Source organism: Hypanus sabinus, unplaced genomic scaffold (genome assembly GCF_030144855.1).
Source record: "Hypanus sabinus isolate sHypSab1 unplaced genomic scaffold, sHypSab1.hap1 scaffold_80, whole genome shotgun sequence".
Lineage (NCBI taxonomy): Eukaryota > Metazoa > Chordata > Chondrichthyes > Myliobatiformes > Dasyatidae > Hypanus > Hypanus sabinus.
Genome location: NW_026781651.1, coordinates 1,368,381 through 1,394,509, shown reverse-complemented (window position 1 = coordinate 1,394,509; position 26,129 = coordinate 1,368,381). Strand labels below are relative to the sequence as shown.

The 26,129-nt window shown below is 43.5% G+C and overlaps 2 protein-coding genes across 3 annotated transcripts; one reads left to right on the top strand and one right to left on the bottom strand.

Annotated features, from left to right (window-relative positions):
* Positions 1-538: 538 nt before the first annotated feature.
* Positions 539-25,252, top strand: LOC132390181 (zinc finger protein 135-like). 2 transcript variants are annotated; one of them, XR_009510815.1, is made up of 2 exons: positions 539-679; positions 23,195-25,252. XR_009510815.1 is itself a non-coding variant. In XM_059962783.1 (2 exons), exon 2 carries the CDS (start codon positions 5,828-5,830, stop codon positions 7,130-7,132), a length of 1,305 nt encoding a protein of 434 aa, XP_059818766.1. In that variant the 5' UTR covers positions 662-679; positions 5,421-5,827; the 3' UTR covers positions 7,133-7,364. The 2 variants fall into 2 exon arrangements, 1 of the variants encoding a protein (XP_059818766.1); XM_059962783.1 differs by lacking the exon at positions 23,195-25,252 and adding an exon at positions 5,421-7,364 and having other exon boundaries at positions 662-679.
* LOC132390182 (zinc finger protein 235-like) lies at positions 19,432-20,800 on the bottom strand. Its single transcript, XM_059962784.1, has one exon. The coding sequence runs from the start codon at positions 20,585-20,587 to the stop codon at positions 19,535-19,537; it is 1,053 nt and encodes a 350-aa protein (XP_059818767.1). The 5' UTR covers positions 20,588-20,800; the 3' UTR covers positions 19,432-19,534.
* Positions 25,253-26,129: the final 877 nt, after the last annotated feature.

Sequence of the window (26,129 nt, the reverse complement as noted above, 5' to 3'; positions counted from 1 at the left end):
TCGATGGAGCAGAGTCAGAAAACAAAGAGTTACCAGCACCAATTAGGGCTTTGGGGCTCCGGAAAGAGATGGGATCTGGAGGTTACAAGCAGGAGGAGGAAGAGGAACAAGACCAGCAGGATGTGGCTGTGAATGAAAGATGAGCAACATTTGGAAACTGGTTAATTGAAAAACAAAATGGTTAATTTCTACAAAACATTGCAGGTTATCAGCAGATCAGGCAGCAAATGTGGAGAGGAATAAATGGGCAGCATTTAATCCGAGCCCCTTCAGCCCCTACTCCTCTGCTTAGTTGCTGCCTGAACTGCAGAGCTCCTTCAGCATTGTGTGTGTGTGCGTCTCTGGTTTCCAGCGACTGCAGAATCTCTTTTGTTTCAGATCTGCATTTGTAAGAGGATTGTATGTTGGCATTAGACACACAAAATGCCTGTTGATTTTGAGTGTATCGTTTAAGGGAGCCGCTTTCTGCGTTAAGAAATCTGCTGAGTTTTCTACACACAAAACAAACTGAAATATGGACATGGAACCGGTGCTTGTATATATTTTGAATGGCACCATGATTACCCATAAAATTTCGCTGTCGTTTGCAGCACCGATCAAATGCGCAGGCGCAGGGTTGCTGCCGTCTCCGATAACTACGCATGCGCGCAGTATACAAAATGTCGGGAGGATCGGAAAGGTAAGGGGTTTTTCGACTCTAATTGAGTGACAATTGCTGTGATAACCGGAGACTGTGGCCCTCAAACTCGGCACAGGCCAGGTCTTTTTCCTCTCTCTCAGCCCCACGATCCGTACACGGATCCCGGGGAGCTTCCGGCTAATCAGGGAACGAGAGCAGATAGATCACACAGTCAGAGCTGAGCTCTAGGTGTCTGAATGCAAGGATTAGGAATTCGGAAAAAGAGAACAAAATCTTTCTATCAGCTGTTGAGAAAATCATCTTTGTTCTGCCTCCAACCGCAGCAAGAGAAAACCTGCAGCTGCTGGAAATCCGGAGGAATTTCACACAAAATGCCGGAGGAACTCAGCATTAGTACTCTTTTCCATAGATGCTGCCCGGCCTGCTGAGTTCCTCCAGCATTTTGTGTGTGTTGCTTGTTCTACCTGCCCTTGTTCTGGACTTTTCTAGACGTGAGGATATGTTTTGACCTATTCTCTCTGGGTACATAATGATATCAAACAACTTTTTCCTGGGCAACAAGTAGCTTTCACATGACAAATGTGCCAGATTCCAATGAGTCAAACTACTGCCCTTCCCGGCATATTGATTGGCATTGCCATCACCGAGTTCATCACCGTCAATCACCTGAGGGAGGGTTCAGGGGAAATATTTATGTACAATACAGAAACTGGTGTTACCTGTGTGCATTGTGGTGATTCAAAATTTGCTGGAGAATTTGCAAGTGGGAAGAAGGGGAGTGATATTTGGAAGTCCGACTTTCTAAAGCACCATTTAGGAAGAAAATCACATACAGTGTCATGCAAAAGTCTGGGCACCCCGGTCAAAATTTCTGTCCCTGTGAACAGCTAAGCGAGTAAAACAATGACCTGATTTCCAAAAGGCATAAAGTTAAAGATGACACATTCTTTAAGATTTTAAGCAAGATTAATCTTCTGTATCCATCATTAAAAAGGAAAATGTCTTGAAGCAAAAGATTGGGCACCCTGCATGGTCAGTACTTAGTAGCAAACCCTTTGGCAAGTATCACAGCTTCTAAATGCTTTCTGTAGCCAGCTAACGGTCTTTCAATTCTTGTTTGGGGATTTTTGCCTATTCTTCCTTGCAAAAGGCTTCTAGTTCTGTGAGATTCCTGGGCCCTCTTGCACTCACTGCACTTTTGAGGTCTGTCCACAGATTTTCGATGATGTTTAGCTCGGGGGACTGTGAGGTCCATGGCAAAACGTTCATCTTGCGCTTCCTGAGGGAGTCCATTGTGGATTTTGAGGTGCATTTATGATCATTATCCTGTTGTAGAAGCCATCCTCTTTTCATCTTCAGCATTTTTACAGATGATGTGATGTTTGCTTCCAGAATTTGCTGGTATTGAATGGAATTCATTTTTCCCTCTACCAGTAGAATGTTCCCTGTGCCACTGGCTGCAACGCAAGCCCAAATCATGATCAATTCACCCCCATGCTTAACAGTTGGAGAGGTGTTCCTTTCATGAAATTCTGCACCCTTTTTTTCTCCTAACATACCTTTGCTCATTGCGGCCAAAAAGTTCTTCTTTAACTTCATCAGTCCAGAGGACTTGTTTCCAAAATGCATAAGGCTTGTTTAGATGTTCCTTTGCAATCATCTGATGCTGAATTTCATGGTAAGGGCACAGGAAAGGTTTTCTTCTGATGTTTCTTCCATGAAAATCATATTTGTGTAGGTGTCCCTGCACAATAGAACAGTGCACCACCACTCCAGAGTCTGCTAAATATTCCTGAAGGTCTTTTGCAGTCAAACAGGGGTTTTGATTTCCCTTTCTAGCAATCCTACGAGCAGTTCTCTCAGAAGGATTTCTTGGTCTTCCTGACCTCAACTTGACCTCACCGTTGCTGTTAACTGCCATTTCTTAATTACATTACGAGCGAAGGGAAGGGCTACCTGAAAATGCTTTGCTGTCTTCTCATAGCCATCTCCTGCTTTGTGGGTATCATGTATTTTAATTTTCAGAGTGCTAGGCAGGGGCTTAGAGGAGCCCATGGCTGCAGATTGTTGGGGCGAGGTTTGTGGAGTCAGGGTATTTATAAAGCTTTAAAATTTGCAACACCTGTCTTTTCGTAATGAAGATTGTGAACAAGCCATAGCCCTAACCGGTTAATTAAGGTCTGACACCTTGATAAAAGGTACCTGAGAGCTGAAATCTCTTGGGGTTCCCAAACTTTTGCATGGTGCTCCTTCCCTTTTTTTTCCCACTCTGAAATTGTAAAAACAAAAATAATACACTAATCTTGCTTAAAATGTTGAAAATAATGTTTCATCTTTAACTTCATGACTTTTGGAGATCAGTTCATCTTCTCAGGACTTTATTCCTTGGAATGTCGAAGATTGAGGGGAGGTTTGATTGTGAAAGAGGGGCATAGATGGTGTAACTTCATTTTTCATACTTTTTTATTGATTTCCAAATAAGGAATATACAAATCGGAAGAGGAGTTTAACAAGTAGATATATAAAAGACATACAAACAGCAATAGTAAAAACAAAAAGTATATAATATCAAAATCAAATAAGTAAAATATTACGCTGTTATATATACAATGGCTAAAAAAAAATTACAACTCCTCATAATAATTATTAAAAAAATTGGAAATTTTATTGATAAGGAAAAAAAACCCACTAACTAAACTAAAAGCAAAAAAAAAACAAAAAAAAAGAAAGAGAAAAGGGAAAGAAAAAGAAAGTTTGGGCTGTCCAATTATGGATAAAATTAGAAAATACAGAGAGAGAAAAAAAAACACATCCTTCCAGTCATCACCGAAACTTCTTGGATAAGGTTTTTCCCTAAAGAGAATTTTTAAAAAATTAAATTATATCATGTGAAAATATTGAATAAAAGTTCGCCAGACTTGTTCAAAATTAAAGGACGTATCAAATGTCTGGCTTCTAATTTTCTCCAAACTTAGACATGACATAATCGTGGAGAAACAATAGGAAACAGTAGGTGGTTAGATTATTTCCAATGCAGCAAAATAGCTCTCCTAGCCAGTAGAGGTGAAAAAGCTATCACATGTTGGGCGGAAGCAGACACTTTGCTTGCTTCCTCTGGAATAATCCCAAAAATTGCTGTAAGTGGGTTAGGTTGAACATCCATATCTATAACTTTAGATAATATTCCAAACACATCCCTCCAAAAATTATTTAAACTTGCACATGACCAAAACATATGAGTTAAAGTAGCCATTTCTGTGTTACATCTGTCACAGATAGGGCTTATATTCGGAAAAATATGCGACAATTTATCTTTGGATTATATGGGGCCTGTGTACTATCTTAAACTGAATTAAGATATGGTGAGCACAGACAGATGAATTATTGACTAAATAATAAATTTTATTCCATTGATCATCTGAAAGTGAATGTTGAAGTTCTATTTCCCAGATATGTTGAACCCTATCATTAGTCGACATGCGAGCATTAATTAACTGTTTATAAATGATAGCTATTAATCGTTTTTGAAAAGGTTTAAACTGAAAAATAACATAAGCCAAATTTGAAGAGCAGGCCAAGGGGTAATTCAGTAAAAAATCATGTAAGAAATTCCTAACCTGTAAATACCTGAAAAAAATGTGTATTAGAGATATCATATTTATCCATTAACTGTGAGAAAGACATTAAACAATCTTGTAAAAACAAATCTAAGAAAGTATTTATTCCCTTAATTTTCCATGTTAAAAAAGCCTTATCCAAAGTTGATGGTTTAAAAAAGAAATTAGGATAAATATTACTAGAAAATAAAAAATAATTAATTCAAAAAATCTACAAAATTGAAACCAAATTTTAAAAGTATGTTTAACAATAGTGTTAAGAGCTTGTCTACCTATTCTGGAGAATGGAAACGGAAGAGGAGCCATTTTTATAGCATTTATTCGACCGATCAATGACATCAACATAGGTGACCATTTAGAAAGCGCCTTTTGAGTATATTCAACTGAAGGGAAGGTGTAAATTCAAGCTGGCTTTTACCACTGATTGGTGTTGGACTACAACCAGTGGCCGTGGATTAAGGGTGAAAGGTGAAATGCTAAGGGGAACATGAGGGTTAACTTCTTCACACAGATGGTCATCTGGGTTTGGAATGAGCAGCCATCATGAGTGGTGCATGTGGGCTCCATTTAAACATTTAAGAGGTTCGTGTAGGTACCTGGATTGTAGGGGTGTGGGAGTGGCAGTTTAAATAATTCAGCACAAACTACATGGCCCAAAGGGCCCGTTTCTGTGTTGTAATTTTCTAGACAAAACTGAAATATTACAAAAATTCAATCTAACCCCTTTTAACAGCTGTGCGGACCAACCATTTATCTCAGCAGGAATTTTTTTTATATGGCGTTAAAATTGTGGCACTTTAAGTTAATAAAACATAAGAGAAAATTCCAGTTGCACATCAAGAAAGACTATTTGTGTGATATTGTTTCAGTTACTGTGGGGCCAGGCACCCATACTGCTCAGCAGGAGCAGGGAATAATACCAATGGAGAGTCAAACTGAGCCAGGCCACAGATTGGAGACGGCAGAAATGCCCCATTCTTATAGAGACAGGAAGAACATCTTATAGAGCATTCTTATAGAGACAGGAATTGATGGTCATTCCGGATATCAGCTCGCCGCCCAGTCAGGAGAGTGTGATACCAGATCAATCCTTGGCAACTCATGTAATCTCATCTGAAATGTTGTCCTAAATCCATTGATGGATTTTGTAAATCTTTTTACAGGTTGAAAATGGGAAGGAATTTGTCTCCAGGAAACTCAAACATGGCACACCAGTTTTGTTGTCTCTGTCTAGATATTTAAGAAGTGGAGCAAGGGAGTCGATCGACAATCCTTCCTGCTCAAACTGTGGGGAGGGATTCACTTGGTCATTTGACCAAATTGCAAGCCTGTCATTTTACACAGGAGAAAGGCCGTTCACCAGCTCAGACAGTGGGAATGGATTCACTCAGTCATTTCAACTGAAGGTACATCAGCAAGTTCACACTGGGCAAGGCCATTCATCTGTTCTGTGTGTGAGAAAGGATTCTGCCGGGCATCCCACCTGTGGACAAACCAGTCAGATCACACTGGGCAGAGGCTGGTCATCTGCTGAATTTCGGGGAGGGGATTCTCTCGGTTATCTGATCTAATGGCTCACCAGCGACTTCACACCAGGGGGCGGCCGTTCACCTGTTCAGAATGTGGAAAGGGATTCACTCAGTCATCCCACCTACTGAGCCATCAGCGAGTTCACACTGGGGAGAAGCCGTTCACTTGCTCAGTCTGTGGGAAGGGATTCACTGAGTCATCCAACCTACTGAGTCATCAGCGAGTTCACACTGGGGAGAGGCCATTCACCTGCTCAGTCTGTGATAGGAGATTCACTGTGTCATCCCACCTATTGGTACATCAGCGAGTTCACACCGGGGAGAAGCCGTTCACCTGCTCAGTCTGTGAGAAGAGATTCACTTGGTCATCCCAACTACTGGCACACCAGTTTGTTCACACTGGAGAGAAGCCGTTCACCTGCTCAGAATGTGGGAAGGGATTCACACTGTCATCCCGCTTACTGGTCCATCAGCGAGTTCACACTGGGGAGAAGCCATTCACCTGCTCTGTCTGTGGGAAGAGATTCACTGCATCATCCAACCTACTGGTACATCAGCGAGATCACACTGGGGAGAGGCCATTCATCTGCTCAGTCTGTGGGAGGGGATTCACTCAGTCATTCAGACTACAGAGTCATCAGAGAGTTCACACTGGGGAGAAGCCGTTCACCTGCTTAGTCTGTGGGAAGAGATTCACTGAGTCATCCAGCCTACAGAGACATCAGCGATTTCACACTGGGGAAAAGCCGTTCACCTGCTCAGTCTGTGGGAAGAGATTCACTGAGTCATCCAGCCTACAGAGTCACCAGCGAGTTCACACTGGGGAGAAGCCATTCACCTGCTCAGACTGCGGGAAGAGATTCACTGATTTATCCAACCTACAGAGACATCAGCGAGTTCACACTGGGGAGAAGCCATTCACCTGCTCATTCTGTGGGAAGGGGTTTAATGAGTCATCCTACCTACAGAGACATCAGCGAGTTCACACTGGGGAGAAGCCATTCAACTGCTCAGTCTGTGGGAAGGGATTCACTGAGTCATCCAACCTACAGAGACACCAGCGAGTTCACACTGGGGAGAAGCTGTTCATCTGCTCAGTCTGTGGGAAGAGATTCACTGAGTCATTTAACCTACAGAGACATCAGCGAATTCACACTGGGGAGAAGCCGTTTACCTGCTCAGTCTGTGGGAAGGGATTCACTCAGTCATCCCACCTACAGAGTCATCAGCAAGTTCACACTGGGGGGAAGTCGTTCACCTGCTCAGTCTGTGGGAAAGGTTTCACTCAGTCATCCCAACTACTGGCACACCAGTCAGATCACAACAGGGAGTGGCCGTTGTTATGAATCCCTAGGTTTCGTTTGCTGTGGACTGTCATTTTAAAAGAGAAAGTGTGAGGTTAAGAAGTCAAATCAGTCTGACTTGCAGCTTGTTTAGTTTTAATCGAGGACACGGACGCTCAGAGTCAGATTGAGACAGAGGAAAAATGGAAGGATTGAAACCAGGGAGCTGGTGGCCAAGGGTCATTTTTCAGAAATTTCCTATGCCCGCAAGGGTGGGTTAATTATCAATTCACCATACATCGAATGTGTGGTTGTCACCTCGTTTGATCCATAGGTTTGGATCGGATTTGGCGTATCCTGTGGCGACCACCTATGTGGTACCCTTTCCTGGGCGTGACGACGATATCACTGTGACAATTCGCTTTCGGTGATAATTCGTATGTGGATTTGGAACGACGGATAAATTCTACAGCGACTGATCTCTCATTTTACCACCGTGGAACCTGTGGAATTCGACAGAATTGCCTTCTCTCGACATTTACCCTGGATTACAACTATCGCTCTCATCACCTATCCTGTGGATGACCTGAACTATACCATTGCAAGACACCAAGCATTGTTTCCCCCCAAGCTCAGTAGTTTGGGAGTTATATTTACACACATTTATACACATAACACTAAACTTTTTTTTCAAATTGTTTGTTACAATTTTATAAGTAGTTACGAATAAAGACAGTGGTTTTAACATCAAAACTGGACTCCAGGTGTAGTCTATTGCTGCTGGTTTGTGTCTAAAGCATTATGGTTCATAACAAAATTGGGGCCTGCGTCTGGGATATGAACAAATTTGCAGGGCTTATTGATCAAATAATTATCAATCTGATTGGGGAAAATCCCTTTTGATTTATTTGTGTGTGGAAATCAGCAGCAATGGATATTTATATATGTCTGGAAGCGCCAACCCCTGAGGCATTAGGAAAAGCTAAAAAGAATGAATTGCTGACTATTGCTAATGGGCTGAACCCTAACGAGGTAAGAATGTGTGAAGGACCAGGGGAAGCATAAAACTGGGAGAGCAGGTACAGGTGAAAAAAAATAGGGGTTTTATTACCCAAAATGTTTATAAACTCAACAGAACTGTTCTACAGTCCAAAATTGAATCAGCTAAACAGAACAAAACTGGGTTACAACAACATAGCGAAATACTCCTCAGACCAAGAGACACCACTCAGCTCCTGGCTGTGGGCGTATATTGGATGCCGGCCATTCAATAGTAAGTTGCATGGGAGAGAAAATATTCCTCTCCTTAAAAAGATATGGCATAGATGAAATAGCTCCAGAGAACACCCCTCTGTCTGTAGTAGAATGGCACAATCCAATTATCCAGCCCCATCTACTTAGGTTGGTGTAACGCAACAGCTCAGTCATTTACCAGATTATCAGGAGGATGGGCGGCTACAGGACACTTTAATATGACCGGTTGATGGTGCGGCTGGGAATTGCAGACGCCACGGGGGGGGGGGGTGTTATGACAACCCCAGAAATTCAGATGAAACTAGTAGAGCACTGTATATCTATGAAGGTGTATGATAAGGAGGTGTTACAGAGGTTTTCTGTGAGTAAAGAGGAGATCCAGTTATGACTGCAACAATTGAAGATTGATGTACTTAAATTAGAGGCTGAAGAGAACGAGAGAAAGAGGGAGTTTGATGCTCGAGAGGCATACAAACAGACAGAAGAAGCATAAAAAAGGTCGAAGCTGAGGAAGCAGAAATACAGAGGGATGAGGAGAAAGACAGAGGCAGTTTGTGATAGAGAGGTTAAGGCTCGAGAAAAAAGTTGCTGTCTCAAAGGAGTTGGTTGTACCGTTTATTGCCAGCCAGGCGGTTAAATTGGCCCCTCCATTTGATGAGACTGAGGTTGGTAAATACTTCCAACATTTTGATAAAGTGGCCGAAAGGAAGCTGGACTCTTTAGTTACAAAATATAATTAAGGGTAAGGCTCAACAAGCTCATTCTACCCTATCAATTGAAAATGCAGCTAATTATGACGTAGTGAAACAGGCTGTGCTCAAAGCTTATGAGTTGGTCCCAGAATCATACAGGCAAAAGTTTAGAAATTTAAGGAAATCTGTGAATCAGACTTATATGGAATTTGCTTATGATACGTTTGTGTGTTTTGACCGCTGGTGCACATATACAAATATAAATGATGATTTTAACAGCTTGAAAGAGTTGGTTTTAATTGAAAAATTCTAAAGATGCGTCTATGATGACATAAAGACATATTTAGATGAAAAGAATGCTGCCATTTTACGGAAGTCTGCTAGATCAGCAGATTAGTTTGCTTTAACTCATAAGGTTAAGTTTACTCCAAATAAGAGCTTCCAAAAGAGTAGCAGGGATCAGCAGGGTAAACCAGAAATTAAAGCTGGGACTAGTGACAAGAGTAAGGATGAAGGGAAGCAGTTGAAGGAGAAATATTCTAGTCTTACTTGTTTCTATTGTAAGAAAGCTGGTCATATGCTGGCTATTTGTTCCATCCTGAAGAAGAGAAAGGAAAAGGAGGCAGTCCCAAATGCCTGTGTTCACAATGTTGAAACACTTATAAACGCACAGGGTTCTGAACATTCTGTTGAGGCTCAGTTAAGGACTGAGAGGTCTGACCGAGTTAAGAAGGGGCTCAATCATTTTATGTCAGATGTGTTTGAATTAGTAAAGGAAGTTTCAACCCCGTTACCAGTGAAAATCCTTCGAGATACTGGGGCTTCTCAGTCACTTTTATTAGACAGCGTTCTAAAGTTTGGTGGTGAGACTGACAATTGTGAGCTAAATCTTATTAAAGGCTTTGGGGGTGGCATGGATTCTGTGCCATTGCACAAGGTAACTTTACAGTCAAGGTTGGTTTCGGGACCTGTTAAAATCGGATTATGCTCCAGTTTACCGGTGAAAGATTGGGAATTGGGATTGGGATTGTTAGGGAATGACCTGGCAGATAATAAAGTTGTTCCTGCAGTGCTGTTGACAACTAACCCAACCACTGACGACCCACAGATGGATTTTAACATTTATCCTTCCTGCACAGTAACTCGAAGTATGGCTAAAAAGTCTGCCGACGCAGACGGTTATGTGCATGATAATATACCCATGATAGCCAAAATCGGGATTCAGGTTATGATGATTTGTCAGGGACTTTTCTGCCTTCATTGTTTCAACAGGATTCAGGTAGTAAGTCTGATGAGAAAGATTTATCCCTGTCTAGGAAGGAGTTTATAGCAGAACAGAACCGAGACCCTGAGTTTGAAGCTTTAAAAGAAACAGCAGTCTCAGATGATGAGACTAAGAAAGTGCCAGTAGGGTATTATCTCAAGGATGGAGTGTTAATGAGGAAGTGGAGGCCACCTGCTATACCAGCGAGTGAGGAATGGGCAATTGTTCACCAAGTTGTAGTTCCTAAAGTTTATAGGGCTGAATTTTTAATTTTGGCCCACAGTATGCCCTTAGGTCGACATTTTGGAGTGAATAAAACTAAACAGGATTATGTAAAAATTTTACTGGCCTAAGTTCAGGAAAGATGTTGTGACCTTTTGCAGAACCTGTCACACTTGTCAAGTTGTTGGTAAACCTAATCAGGTCATCCCAGTGGTCCCACCGTGGTCTATACCTGCATTCGGTGAACCCTTTTCTAAAGTTATCGTGGATTGAGTTTGCCCATTGCCAAAGACTAAAGCTGGCCATCAGTATTTGCTAACTATTATGTGTACTGCATCCAGATTCCCAGAGGCAATACCTCTCAGAAATATTAATGTTAAAACTGTGGCGAAGGCTGTTACCAAGTTTTTTTACTTTATTTGGTTTGCCTAAAGAAATCCAGTCTGATCAAGGAAGTAATTTTACATCTGTATTATTCCAGCAGGTAGTTTATGAACTGGGAGCTAAACAAATTAAATTATCCGCGTACCATCCTGAATTACAATGGGCTCTAGAAAGATTTCATATTCTACCCTCAAAACAATGATTCAGACATACTGTGTACCACACAATCTTTCTCACTCGCTCCGTGCCTTGTAAAGGCTTGATAAAGACATCATTGATGCACGCACGCACACGCCAACAAAAGACATACTGTGTTGAAAATGGAAAAGACTAGGATGAAGGAATATATTTGCTTTTGATCGCAGTAAGAGAGTCGGTACAGGAATCACTGGGCTTTAGTCCATTTGAACTTGTATTTGGTCATAGAGTGAGGGGACTTTTGACCTTGGTAAAGGGACAGTGGATTGATGGGGATGTACATGTTAACTTGTTAGACTATGTTTTGAAGTTCAAAAATAAACTACACCACACCTGTACTCTAGCAAGACTAAACTTAAAGATTTCTCAAAACAAAATTATGTGTTGGTTTGATAAGCGGGCTTGCGAAAGAAAATACCAGGTGGGGAATAAGGTGCTTGCCTATTTCCAATGTTGACGAATCCACCTCAGGCGAAATTCAACAGACTGTATGAAATAGTCTCTCAAATTAATAATGTGAATTATGTTATCAAAACAACCGACTGATGTAAACTAACACAGGTTGTACACATAAATATGATAAAGCCTTATTTTGACAAACAGGCACCGTCCGTGAGTATTGTTGTCAAAACTTATGAATCTGGCAACCCTGAGAATGAAACAATTCACTCGTCTGAGATTTTCACAAGCCAAACGTGGTCCCAGTTAGGCTAAAGAACTCGCTTGTTCTAGAAAACATTGATAACAAGTTGGCTCATCTGCAGCCAAAGCAACAACAACAGCTGAAGGAATTAATTCTGAAGTTTAAAGATTTATTTCCTGATGTTCCCAAGCAAACCACGGTCGCAGGACATGATGTAGATATTGGTCAAGCCAAACCGATTACACAACACCCATATCGCATGAACGTAGACAATGTAAATTGGGTGAGCAAATGTGGTAAGTGGGGAAACAGATTCGGTAGGTCTCAAAGGCAAGGAGTTTGGACACAGTCTTGGTAGTAAAGTATTTTATTTACAGAAGGCAAGCATGGGAAAATGGCAACTGAAGCAACATGCACACAATTCACAACAATCGTGGGGAAAGGCGGATCGGCAATAAAACACACATGGTCAATTACTAATGAACGTGGGAAAATCGCCTGGGAACAAAGTACACGCACACACACCCACAACCAAGGGAAAAATCAATACGATACTCTCCACCACTTGTCTCTGTGCAGGCTCGGCTCTATGTTATCAGGGACAGTAATCAACTCTCTCCATAGTCTTCAATACACAGCTCACCAACAATTCCTCCAGCTCCGTTCCACGGTTCTCAGCCTGGGGTGAAGCAGGGTGGTCCCTCGGAGTTGGCAAAGGGAAAGGGTCCAGCACACGTGACACCCTTTATAGTGCAGCAGGGCTGGAGGGTCCCGCCCTGGTAATTCACAGTGGGGCAATGGCTGGGTTCCAGCAGGGTTAAGCCTATTACAAAGGCCAATTGCTCGAGGCCAAGTACAAGGAAGGCTAATTAAAGGGACCAATAGTGAGGTGTGCATTGATGGGCGAGGAGGGGTCAAACCTTGACTGGCAGGTGGCGTACCTTCCGACCAGGTAGTGGGCAGTTCCGTCACGTGACAGTCACGACCCCTCCAATACAGTCCACCCTTCGGATCCACGCCAAAATCTGTGAGACCGACATCCCACAGCCTGGAGATGAGAGAGAGGGAGGGTGAAGGACACAGAGAGACAGGAGACAATGCAAATTCCCAGTGTTTATCAGTAACACAATTACTGATTACATTAATGTTCAGTGTCAGACACCCAGTGACTGTAAACACAATCTCCCACAGTCTGGTACTTACTCCAGTTTCTGTATTTTGCACTCCGGGTTCCTCAGAGCCGCAGACACCAGTTTCACTCCTGAATCTCCCAGTTCATTACATGTAACAGAGTGAGAAGGAAAGTAATATATCTTAATGGAAGTCTTACACTTAACTATTTCTGAAGAAAGGCAGACGTGCTCTGAATATTTTGACCAGCACAGCATAATATACACACAGAATGATAACGAGATTGAGTGCAATCGATCAGTGAATGACAGTTGCCCACCACCCCACTAAGGACCCAAACGGCCACCAGTTTCCCCATGAGGTGTCGTGTTGGAGGAGCTGGACCGTCGATTTTTGAATTTTAGCCACCGAGTCCCGAATGTGAGCAGCCAAGTGGGTGATGTTAGTCGACTCGTCAGGGATAAACGTGCAGCGCCCCTTACCAATGACTGCACAGGTCCCACCATCAGCCGCCAGTAGGTAATCCGGGGCCAGTCGATTCTGCAGGGCGACCATCCTGACAGCCGCCAGCTCTGCCGCCGTTCGGTTGAGGGCATCTTCGGCGTGTTGCAGTGCCACTGCCGTTCCGTCAGCCGGCGTCTCCAGCACACTGGTCATCCGGATCACGTCACGGGACAATCGGGCCGTGTCCTATCTGGGAGAGGCTGTCATCCAGAACCTCTCCGCATCCTTGATGGCCCTCTTGTCCCGGTAGCTGCTGTGTGCCGGGGGCTCACCCAGATCACCCCGCCCCTCAGGGCATACACGTTGATGAAATGCAGAGGTTCACCATCCAGGCGCACAGCCAGATGGAGCAGGCGGCCGGGCACGACATCGTGAGCTTTTACCATTTCCGTCCGGAAGGTCAAGGCCAACAGGATCACCACCCCGCTAGAGTTGGAGCTAAGGTGGCTCATGTAGACCCCGCCCCGCCACTCTCGAAGCCAAACAGACTCATCCCCTGGGGTGGTATGGATTCCCTACAGGTCATTCACCGCATATCTCCCATGCCTGAGGACTGCGAGATTGTTTTATCTGCGGAGGGAACCCCTGCTACCATTAAACTTTAGACTAGCTACAGTGAGCTTCATGTCGGGAGTACACTAGGCCTCAGCAACAGTACCCTTCCCGGTGAGAGCGGAGGGGCCCTCAACCACACTATCCAGAAAAAAAAAACAAAAATGCTGTTTGCTTTCCGGCCCGAGTGGTGCCAACGCCACCCTGTGACCCACCGTCTCCCGAAGGAGCGAGGCTGCTTCCCACTCTGATGTCCCCTACCAGGTCATCCAGGAAGGATTTCAGCTGCCGTCTGTCTTTCCCTGACACAACATTCCTCTTCCTCTTCCCCTTCCGTCCGAGGGTGACTCGCAGGGACTTCACCAGCCTCGGCATGTTAGGCCAGCGAAGCGAGCCGAGTTTAGGCCGATGCTTGGCACCCACAGAGGAGTGAATGAACTCTCAGATCTCCTCCACAGGTATCAATGGGGATTTCTCAGGACGGGTGAGGATGTCCATTCTCTCGCTAAGAAAAGAATCTCCCTCCAACCCGTCACTGCAGTCAGATCCCCCATCTTACTCCTAATGTGTTCTAATAGGTGGCTGCACATATGAACCACACTGCGCAGCGGGTACCTCACTCAAACCTTACCGCTCCACCGTCGCATCAGTCTTATCCACAGTTCCGACGATGGAAGGATAATCCCCAGAGACTCCCTGCAGGCCATTAGTTGATGGGGTCGGCATGCAGATTACATCACCCTCCCCAGGAGACAGGCATGAAGGGGACCCCAGCAGCTCTGATCCAAGGGATTCACCGGCAGCCTAAAGCTGACAGTGAGAGAGTTTGTTCTCCTCTCCGCTCATACTGTTTAATACATTTGCCTCCAGGGTGGCGCTTACTGCTTAGTCCTGGGTGGAGGGCTCCAGGTCTGTTTAAGTTGTGCAAACAGGCCTAGCACTAGCTTCCTGCACAATCACACCACCTACCACAGGACTGGTGGCTACCTCTGGGGATTCAGGGTTAGACACAACTTCCACCCGGATTCCCACCCCTTTCTGGGACTCCCCCTCATCTACATTCTCTGCCCTCTGGGGGGAACATTCCTTTCTCCTCTTCAAGCCGGAGGATCACACAGGTGCGGGATTCACCGATGGAGCGTTACTCTCCGCTTCCATCACCCCGTCCAACTGTGCACTTCCCCGAGCCTCCCGCTCCACTTCAGGGCAAAAGGGCGTGAGCTCTGCTTTCTCGGCGGCAGACTTCTTAGAGTGTTTGGACTTCTTATTCGCTTTCTTTCTCAGTGGTCAAAACACCATCTCTCCCCAACAAGTCCTCCATAGCCTCCGCGCAATCTTCCAGATTAGTTCCAGTTCGTAAAATACATTGCGCCTCGCGTTCCACTTTCACCGTCCGAAACAGGGCGTTGTCCGAGGCTGGAGAGGCAGCCGCCTTTGCATAAGTCCCCGAAGGCCTGCGACTCCCTGTAGACCGGTCCAGCATGTTGCTTCTCTGTCCGAATCGAGAGTAAAACGGTTATAAAGTCCTGGAGTGAGTTGAGTAACTGGCTGGAAAAGTTTCTACTCGACGGTACCCTGCCCGCTCAGTGCCAGAAATTCCAACGCCAGGAAAGGCTCCGTTAGTCCCGCAGAACGTCCAGGCCGTGAGAGGTCGAGACGTCTCAAACGATGTTTCGGCTCCTACACCGAACGTGAGTTAGGACGATAAAGATGGAAGGAGGTTGTTCCGATGTCACTGGGGGAACAAAAGCGTTTGTCTCCTGTTTTTGGAGAGACCCGGCTTCCTGGCTAGTTGCCAGCGGCCACAGCAGGGAGCTACGCAGTTCGCAGCCGTCAACAACCCCGTCCAAACTGGCAGAAAAACTCCAAACGAAACTTTCACACTAAACCAGCCGCTCACTTGGATGTTCAAGAGACGTTTCAAACCAATTCCAAGTAACTCACGACCTTCATAAAACAGTTTTTCTTCGATTTCTCCCAGTGCAACCAGAACAGTTCCACTCTGTGTCTGACCCCGGGAGTGTGTGATTGGACGGTGTGGAGGGAGATTCACTCTGTGTCTGACCCCGGGAGTGTGTGATGGGACGGTGTGGAGGGAGATTCACTCTGTGTCTGACCCCAGGAGTGTGTGATGGGACAGTGTGGAGGGAAATTCACTCTGTGTCTGACCCCGGAAGTGTGTGATGGGACAGTATGGAGGGAGCTTCACTCTGTGTCTGACCCCGGGAGTGTGTGATGGGGCGGTGTGGAGGGAGCTTCAGTCTGTGTCTGACCCCGGGAGTATGTGATGGGACAGTATGGAGGGAGCTTCACTCTGTGTCTGACCCCGGGAGTATGTGATGGGACAGTATGGAGGGAGCTTCACTCTGTGTCTGACCCCGGGAGCGTGTGGAGGGAGAATCACTCTGTGTTTAACGCCAGTGCTCCATACCCCATCCCTCTCGTACTTCGGCTGATATTACAGTCGAGTTTAACTGTCTGCGGGGGCAGGAGGGGATCAGTCAGCCACGATGTGGGTTGGGTGGAGCTGTGATCCTGGGTTCCCAGACTCTGCCAGTCCGACCTCCCTCAGCCTGGAGCTGAGACGCTACTGTGTCAGTGTGAGGAGCTTCGACCCACTGTTGCGGTGCACAGGGTGCGGGGGCAACAGAAGCCTCAAGTAAAACTCGAGTCCGACACCAGGACAGGAAGTTACAGCGGTTTACTGATTTCATCATAACAAATGTAAATTAAAGAATGTGTGAGCTGCCAACGTGCAGGAATAAATAAGTTGCCTCCGATTCACTCACAGTCACACACAATTAACTGACCGGCGACAACATGTGACCGGTTGAATAATCAGTCCCGTTTCTCACCGTCACTCTGCATCAGGGAACCGATGCTTATAAAATCACACTTCAGGGCCGTGACCGAGATCGCCGCAGATCCAACATCACTGCTGAGGGATCTGTCAATTTAAGATCATTATATCGGCCAAACCGCCGAATGCACCGTCCTCTGCAAAGGGAGCAAAAACCTTCTCTCCGGAAAAATGCAAACCCCGGGACACTGGTGTCCCAGACTGAGGTACGCCCTGCACCCCTACCACCCCCCCACCTCCCGGGGTCTTCGCGTCCGTGTAATTCCCCGAGATCCCAGGTGGGGGAATCTCGAACCTGCACATCAGGTAAATGCAGCATCCCTGGACAGGAGGAGGAAATGCTGGCTACTAGATTGGAGAATGTATTGCCTGAAAGTATCTCTGTCGATCAGACCAGATTTATTAAAAACCGCTATTTGTCCTTTAATATTAGGAGATTGATGAATATTGTTTATACTCCCTCATCTAGAATTCCAGAATGAGTCAACTCATTGGGTGCCGAGAATGCATTTGATAGAGTTGAACGGCCATACTTAATTACCACGCTTGAGAAATTTAATTTTATTTCCTAATTTATATCTTGGGTTAAATTGATATATTATGCCCCTACGGCTTCGGTACTTACCAATAATATAAGATCTCCTTTTTCTCGGTTATTTCGCGGCACTAGGCAAGGTTATCCTCTTTGCCCATTGCTATTTGACATGGCCCTGGAATCTTTAGCTATTGCTATTCGTGACTCTCCTCAAGTTAACATTATATGCAAATGATTTGTTATTATATATTTCGAATCCTGACAAATCCAATCCTCCTGTTATATCCTGCTCACTCAGTTTAGTAACTTTACTGGTTACAAAATGAATCTTAATAAGAGTGAACTTTTCCCTTTAAATTTGTCAGTTCCAATCGTTTGACATTTAGCATTTAGATTAGTTACGAATTATTTTACTTATCTAGGTGTTAAAATTACTAAAAAAAAACACAAGGATTTATTTAATGTTAATCTTTTACCTTTAATAGATCAGGTCAAACAGTTGCTTACTAGCTGGTCCTTATTGTCTATGTCATTGATTGGCCAAATTAATGCAAAAAAAAAGATTATTTTACCTAAGATTTTATATCTTTTCCCAGCAGTACCAATCATTATACTTAAATCCTTTTTTGATACTATTGACTCTAAAAGTTCATCTAAAAAATGGCAGAACAAAAGTCCTAGGCTAAGTAAAAAATGTTTGCAGAAATCCAAAAAGAACGGTGGCTTGGCAGCGCCAAATTTAAGATTTTATTACTGGGCAATTAATATTCAATACTTAATATTCTGTACATAAGAAGTGGATTTGAATGTTGGTCTTCATTGGGTTAATCTTGAACGCAATTCGGCACAAGGATTTTCATTGGCTTCCATCTTAGGGAGCTCACTTCCCTTGTTTCTCTCTAAATTGAATAAACAAATGGTAAACCAGATAATTAAACATACATTCTGAATATGGTTTCAGTTTCAGTTTCGTAAATTCCTTGGCTTGAATTAATTTATATTATCAAATCCTATTATATCTAATTATTTCTTTTAACCCTCTGTCATGGATCAAACCTTTATGGCTTGGAAAATGAAGGGTATAATATTTTTTCGTGATTTAATTTTGGATAACTGTTTCATGTCTTTTGAGCAGTAGTCTAATAAATATAATTTGCCGATATCTAAAAAATATTGGATTTGGGCAAATTATATTTATGATTATGAAAATACAGCCAGATATATCCGATAAAATTAAAAATGAATGGGGGAAGGACATTCAACTCTCTGTACCTACAAAGAAATGGGGAAAAAAATTTTGCAATTAATTAGGTTTTCTTCTATTTGTGCCAAACAGATGTTGATTCAATTTAAAGTGGTACATAGGGCACATATATCTGAGGATAAATTAGCACAACTTTATTCTTATATAAATCAGATCTGGGATAGATGTCGTTCTGAGGTAGCTTCTCTAACTCGTATGTTTTGGCCTTGCTCTGTATTGGAACAATTATGAAAAAATATTGTTGATATATTCTCTACAATTTTACACGTAGATTTACAACCTCATCCTATTACTGCAATTTTTGGATTGATTTGTCCTCTGCAGCTTGGCGGATGATTGCATTTGCTATCTTAATGGCTGGAAGACCTATTTTATTGAACTGGAAAGAGACAAATCCTCCAATTACAGCTCAGTGGTTTTCTCAAACAATATCTTGTTTAAATTTAGAAAAAAAATAGAAGTGGTGCATTTGACCCCTCGGTTAAATTTGAAGAAACTTGGAGGCCTTTTATTCAACACTTCCATAGAATGTCATTTGATTTCTTCTGATTCCTTTACTTTATCCATTGATTTGAGTAGAGGAGCGGAGTTGACGACATTAATGATTTTATTTGACGTAATTGACTAGACCAGCTTAGTTTAGTTTCAGTTTGGTTCAGTTTAGTTTTTGTTTGATTTCAATTTGTTTTTTTTTTTCCTTTTTTTTCTATTTTGGTTATATTAGGGGTTTGGGAAGTCAATTATATTGGTGATATTTATATATTTTTTAACATATGTTAATTGCCAACAATGTAATCCCACTCCCTTTGTACTATTAAGAACATTATGAATTGCTTTTGAAAAACTTAATAAAAAGATTGACAAAGAAAGAAAACTAAACAAGCTGCAAGTCAGACTGATACGCCTTATAATCAATCCCTCTCACTTAAAATGACAGTCCACAACAAACAAAACTTAGGGATTCATAACAACGGCTCCTCCCCATTGTGAACTGACTGGTGTGCCAGTAGTTCGGATGACTGAGTGTATCCTTTCCCACATTCTGAGCAGCTGAATGGCTTCTCCCCAGAGTGAACTCGCTGATGTCTCTGTAGAGTGGATGACTGAGTGAATCTCTTCCCACATTCTGAGCAGGTGAATGGCTTCTCCCCAGTGTGAACTCGCTGATGACTCTGTAGGGTGGATGACCGAGTGAATCCCTTCCCACAGACTGAGCAAGTGAATGGCCTCTCCCCAGTGTGAGCTCGCTGATGAATCTGTAAGCTGGATAAATGAGTGAGTCTCTTCCCACAGACCAAGCAGGTGAACGGCTTCTCTCCACTGTGGACTCGCTGATGTATCTGCAGGTGGGATAAATAAATGAATCTCTTCCCACAGACTGAGCAGGTGGATGGCTTCTCCCCAGTGTGAACTCGCTCATGTCTCTGCAGATGAGATGACTGAGTGAATCTCTTCCCACAGACTGAGCAGGTGAACGGCTTCTCCCCAGTATGAACTCGCTGATGTCTCTGTAGGTGAGATGACTGTGTGAATCTTTTCCCACAGACTGAGCAGGTGAACGGCTTCTCCCCAGTGTGAACTCGCTGATGACTCTGTAGGTTGGATAACTGAGTGAATCCCTTCCCACAGTCTGAGCAGGTGAATGGCCTCTCCCCAGTGTGAACTCGCAGGTGTTCAAGTAGGTAGAATGACCGAGTGAATCGTTTCCCACATTCTGAGCAGGTGAATGGCTTCTTCCCAGTGTGAACTCGCTGATGACTCTGAAGGTGGGATGACTGAGTGAATCGTTTCCCACATTCTGAGCAGGTGAACGGCTTCTCCCCGGTATGAACTCGCTGATGTTTCTGTCGGCTGGATGAGTCAATGAATCTCTTCCCACAGACTGCGCAGGGGAACGGCTTCTCCCCATTGTGAATTCGCTGGTGTTTCCATAGGGTTGAAGAGTTACTGAATCTCTTCTCACAGATGGAGCAGGTGAACAGCCGCTCCTTGGTGTGAACTCGCTGGTGAGCCATTAGGTCAGATGACCGAGTGAATACTTTCCCATAAATTCAGCAGATGAACAACATCTGCTCGGTGTGGTGTGAACTGACTGGTGTGTCCACAGGTGGGAAAACCAACTGAATTCTTTATTACACACAAAACAGGAAAATGGCCTTGTCCAGTGTGAACTTGCTGATGTACCTTCAGTTGAGATGACTGAGTGAATCCATTCCCACTGTCTGAACAGGTGAATGTCCTTTCTCCTGTGTAAAATGACAGGTTTGCAATTTGGTCAAATAACCAAGTGAATTCCTCCCCACAGTCTGAGCAGGAAGGATGATTGATGGTATCCCTTGCTCCACTTCTAAAATATCTAGACAGAAAGAACAAAACTTGTTTGTGATTCCCGGAGACAAATTCCTTCTCATTTTTAACCTGTGAAAAGATTTACAAAATCCATCAATGGGTGTAGGACAACATTTCAGATGAGATTACTTGAGTTGTCAAGGTTTGATCTGGTATCACACTGTTACAATGAGGTTGAAGCAAAGTTGGACAGAGAAATCATCTTCTGACTGGGCAGAGTGCTGGTATCTGGAATGACCATCAATTCTCTGATGCTCTTCCTGTCTCTATAAGAATGGGGCATTTCTACCATCTCCAATCTGTACCTTGGCTCAGTTTGACTCTCTTCATTGGTATTATTCCCTGTTCCTGCAGAGCTGCATGGCTGCCTGGCCCCACAGTAACTGAAACACTCTCACTCTTTTATGTATTATTATGTTAAAGTGCCACAGTTTTTAATGCCATATAAAAAATTCCTGCTGAGGTGAATTGTTGTTCCGCAGCTGTTAAAAGGACAGTGAATTTTTGTAATATTTCACGTTCTTGTAGAAAAGTACAACACAGAAACAGGTCCTTTGGGCCATCTGGTTTGTGCTGAACTATTTAAATTGCCCACTCCCATACCTCTACCATCCAGGTACCTATACGAACCTCTTAAATGTTGAGATCGAGCTCGCATGCACCACTTGTGCTGGCCACTCATTCCACACCCAGGCAACTGTCTGTGTGAAGAAGTTTCCCTCGTGTTCCCCTTAACATTTCACCTTTCACCTTAACCCCTGGCCACTGGTTGTAGTCCCACCCCCATCTCAGTGGAGAAAGGCAGCTTGCATTAACTCTATCAATGCCTCTCTATCACAATCAAATCTCCCTCAATCTTCTACATTCCAACGAATAATGTCCTGACCCATTCAATCTTTCCTTATATCTCAAGTCCTCCAGACATGGCAACATCCTTGTGAATTTTCTCTAAAATCTCTGAACCTCTTTTAAATCTTTCCTGTAGGTAGGTGACCAAAACTGCACACAATACTCCAAATTAGGCCTCACCAATGTCTCCTACAAGTGAACATAAAATCCATCTATTGTCACTATTTGGTTCGTGAAGACCAATGGGCTAAAATATTTTTTTCCGTCACTATCTAACTGTCATACCACTTTCCATGAATTAATGACTTGTATTCCTAGGTCCCTTTCCTCTACAACACTCCTCCGTGCCCGACCAGTCACTGTGAAAGACCTCCCTTGGTAGGTCAGACCAAAGTGCAACAACTCACACTGGTCTGCATTAAATTCCATTTTCCATTTCTAAAACCATTTTCCCAGTGGGTTCAGATTGCACTGCAAGCCATGATAGTCTTCCTTGCTGTCCGTTACAACACCAGTCTTGGTGTCATCCACAAATTTGCTGATCCAGTTAACCACACTATCATCCAGATTACTGAGATAGATGACAAACAACAACAGATCCAGCACTGATCCCTGTGGCTCACCACTAGTCACATGCCCCCAGTCAGAAAGGCAACCATCAGCTACCACACTCTGGCTTCTCCCAAAGACAGAGTCTCATCCAATTTACTATCTCATCTTGAATGCTGAGTGACTAAACCTTCTTGACCAACTTCTCATATGAGACTTTGTCAAGTGCCTTGCTAAAGTCCACGTAGACAACATCCACTGCCTTGTCTTCAACCACTTTCCTGATAACTTCCTCGAGAGACTCTATAAGATTGGTTAGACATGACCTACTATGCTCAAAGCCATGCTGTCTATCCTTAATCAGTCCACATCTATCCAAATACTTATATATCCGGTTCCTACACATATGTCACAATGACTTTTCCACTAATGTTGTCAAGCTCACCAATATAAAATTTCCTAGCTTAATTTTAGAGTCTTTCTTGAACAACTGAACAACATTGGCGTCCTCCAATCCTCCAGTACCTCAGCTGTCACTAAGGATGAGTTAAATATCTGTGCTTGGACCCCGACAATTTCGGCACTTGTCTTCCGCAGGGTCCTAGTGAACAACTTGCCAAGCCCTGGGGATTTATCCACGCTAATTTGCCTTAAGACAGCAAAAACCTCCACCTCTGTAATCTGTACAGGGTCCATGAAGTTGATGCTGCTTTGCCTCACTTCTACAGACTCTGTGTCCATCTCCTGAGTCAATACGGATGCTAAACTACTATTTAAAACCTCCCCCATCTATTTTGTCTCCCGTACAGATTACCATTCTGATCGTCCAGAGTGGGGATGTTTCTGTTCTGACCTTCTCCATGTTTCTGTGACAGAGAAGCTGGCCACACTTGACTGGAAGGGGAATCTGGTAGGAGTGACGATGGAGCAGCAATGGCTGGAGTTTCTGGGAGCAACTCGGGAGCTGAGTGATAGACACATCCCAAAGAAGTGGAAGCATTGGAAAGGCAGGAGGACACAACCATGGCTGAAATGAGAAGCCAAAGCCAACATAAAATCCAAAGAGAGGGAAAACAAAAGAGCAGAAACTATTGGGAAGCTTTTAGAAACCAAGAGAAGACAACTGAAAACATTGTCGGATGAGCTCACGGTGTGGAATGATGATATTGTAGCACCCAACAGACTGAGGGATTGAGAGGAACAAAATACCCTTGGCCTCGATATCTCTAGAAAACCAAGGTTCACTGTACCAGTTATCTTTCAACTTTCAGTTTTGCAGGCACGTACAAACTCTTCATCATCAAAATTTCACTTCTGAAGTGCTCCCACTCACCAACTAATTATGCTAATTATCATAAATTATCAAATTAGTAAAATTATAAATTAGCAAATTATCATAATTTGCCACGAAACAGCCTGTTCCAATCCACACTTGTCAGATCTTTTCTGACACCTTCAAAGTTGACCTTTCTCCAATTTAGAATCTCAACCCATGGTCCAGACCTCTCTTTTTCCATATTTACTTTCAATCTCTTGGCATTATGATAACTAATTTCTGTCAACAGCCCCGGATCATTTCCTAACAGCTTATTGCATACTTCTACATTGGGAATTCTACTTCCCAATTAAGGACACATTTGACTAGTCTTTTTACGGATGGGAGTCTCAGACAATATATGGAAAATTAAAATCACTTAACATATCACCCTTTGTTTGTTAGCATGGTCTGTGATCACTGGAGAAAGATTTGTTCCTCTGTATCCCTCAGACTGTTGGCTGGAACCATGTCCCAGCAATGGCTACAATATCATAATACATGGTCCATACATGCTGGTTGTATGGTGGAAAAAAACACAACAGTGCCTCTTTCACCTCAGAGCATTGAGAAGTTTGAAATGGGGACCTAAATCCTAAGAACTTTCTGCAGGGTCACAATTAAGAGCATTGTGACTGGCTGTGTCACTGCCTGGTATGGGGACTGTACTTCCCTATATCGCAGGACTCTGCAGAGAGTGGTGCGGAGAACCCAGCGCGTCTGTAGATGTGAACTTCTCACTATTCAGGGCTGTAAAGAGGACCTGAAGGGTCATTGTGGATCCCAGTCAACCCAACCACTAACTGCTCCAGCTGCTACCATCTGGGAAATGGTACCGCAGCATAAAAGCCAGGACCAACAGGCTCTGGGACAGCTTCTTCCACCAAGCCATCAGACTGATTAATTCATGCTGATACAACTGTATTTCTATGTTATGTTGACTGTCCTGTTGTACATAATGTTTATTATAAATTACCATAAATTGCATATTGCACATTTAGACAGACACATAATGTAAATATTTCTACTCCTCATGTATATGAAGGATATAAGTAATAAAGACAATTCAATTCAATTCTGCACCTCCATTATATGTTCTGTCATTCTGGCTCCCACCCTGCCTGCAACTTTAGTTTAACTCCCCCACCAGCACTTGCAAGCCTTACCACTGGGACGTTAGTCCCCTTCTAGTTATGTTCCCCTAACTATTGAACCCCTAACACACCTTTGTCTTCCCTCTGCCAGATAATCCCTCCCCCAACAGTTTCTAAAGTGGCCCACCTGTTGTTGTGTGGGATGGCCTCAAGAGTACTCTGTGATGGCTATTTAACCTCATTCCACTTCCTGACTCTCACCCAGTTTCCTGTGTCCTGCATCTCGGTGTAAAACACCTCTCTTTCTGTCATATTTTTCACCTTCTCCGACTCCCGGCTGAACCAGAATTTATCCATTTCAAGTTCCAACTCCTCAAAGTGCAGGGTTACAAGCTGTAGCTGGATGCACATCTTGTAGGTGAGGGCATCCGGGACACTGGAGGTCTCCCCACCTTCCCACCAATGTCCCCTCCAATTTGTAATCACCAGTGTGCACAAAAACCTTGTGCTGTGCAAATTTTTGCCCAGTGACAACAATATGTGCACAGTGAATTTTATATAGAGAGATATTCATTTCTACAGCTATCAAGTCACTGTCAACAAGCACTTTGATCTCCTCTGGGTTTCACTGACTTCATCCGCACTCTCACACAACCAATGTAACAGGCCTGTAGCAGTACTGAAGGATTTACTCGCCAGTGCTTTTGCACACCATATATACATTGGCAGGCAATAGTTTGGGCACCCCAGTCAAAATTTCTGTTATTCTGAATAGTTAACTGAGTGGAAGATGAACTGATCTCCAAAAGTCATAAAGTTAAAGATGAAACATTATTTTCAAAATTTTATGCAAGATTGGTGAATTATTTTTGTTTTTAAAATTTCAGAGTGGAAAAAATATGAAAGGAAGACCATGCAAAAGTTTGGGAACCCCAAGAGATTTGAGATTTGTCAAATAACCTTTAGCAATGTCTCAGACCTTAATCAGCTTGTCAGGGCTATGGCTTGTTCACAAACTTCGTTAGGAAAAGCCAGGTGTTGCAACTTTCAAAGCTTAAGAAGTACCCTGACTCCACAAAACTTGTCCCAACAATCGTAGCCATGGGCTCCTCTAAACCCCTGCCTAGCACTCTGAAAATTAAAATACATGATGCCCACAAAGAAGGAGAAGACTATAAGAAGATAGCAAAGTTTTTTCAGGAAGCCATTTCCTCAATTCGTAATGTACTTAAGAAATGGCAGTTAACAGTAACGGTGGAGGTCCAAAAGACCAAGAAATCCTTCTGAGAGAACTGCTCGTAGGACTGCTAGAAAGGGAAATCAAAACGCCCATTTGTCTGCAAAAGACCTTCAGGAATATTTGGCAGACTCTGGAGTGGTGGTGCACTGTTCTACTACACA

Coding starts and splice junctions, on each gene's coding strand:
- LOC132390182 (XM_059962784.1), bottom strand. CDS start 20,587: ATGGCTCACCAGCGAGTTCACACCAAGGAGCGGCTGTTCACCTGCTCC.
- LOC132390181 (XM_059962783.1), top strand. CDS start 5,828: ATGGCTCACCAGCGACTTCACACCAGGGGGCGGCCGTTCACCTGTTCA.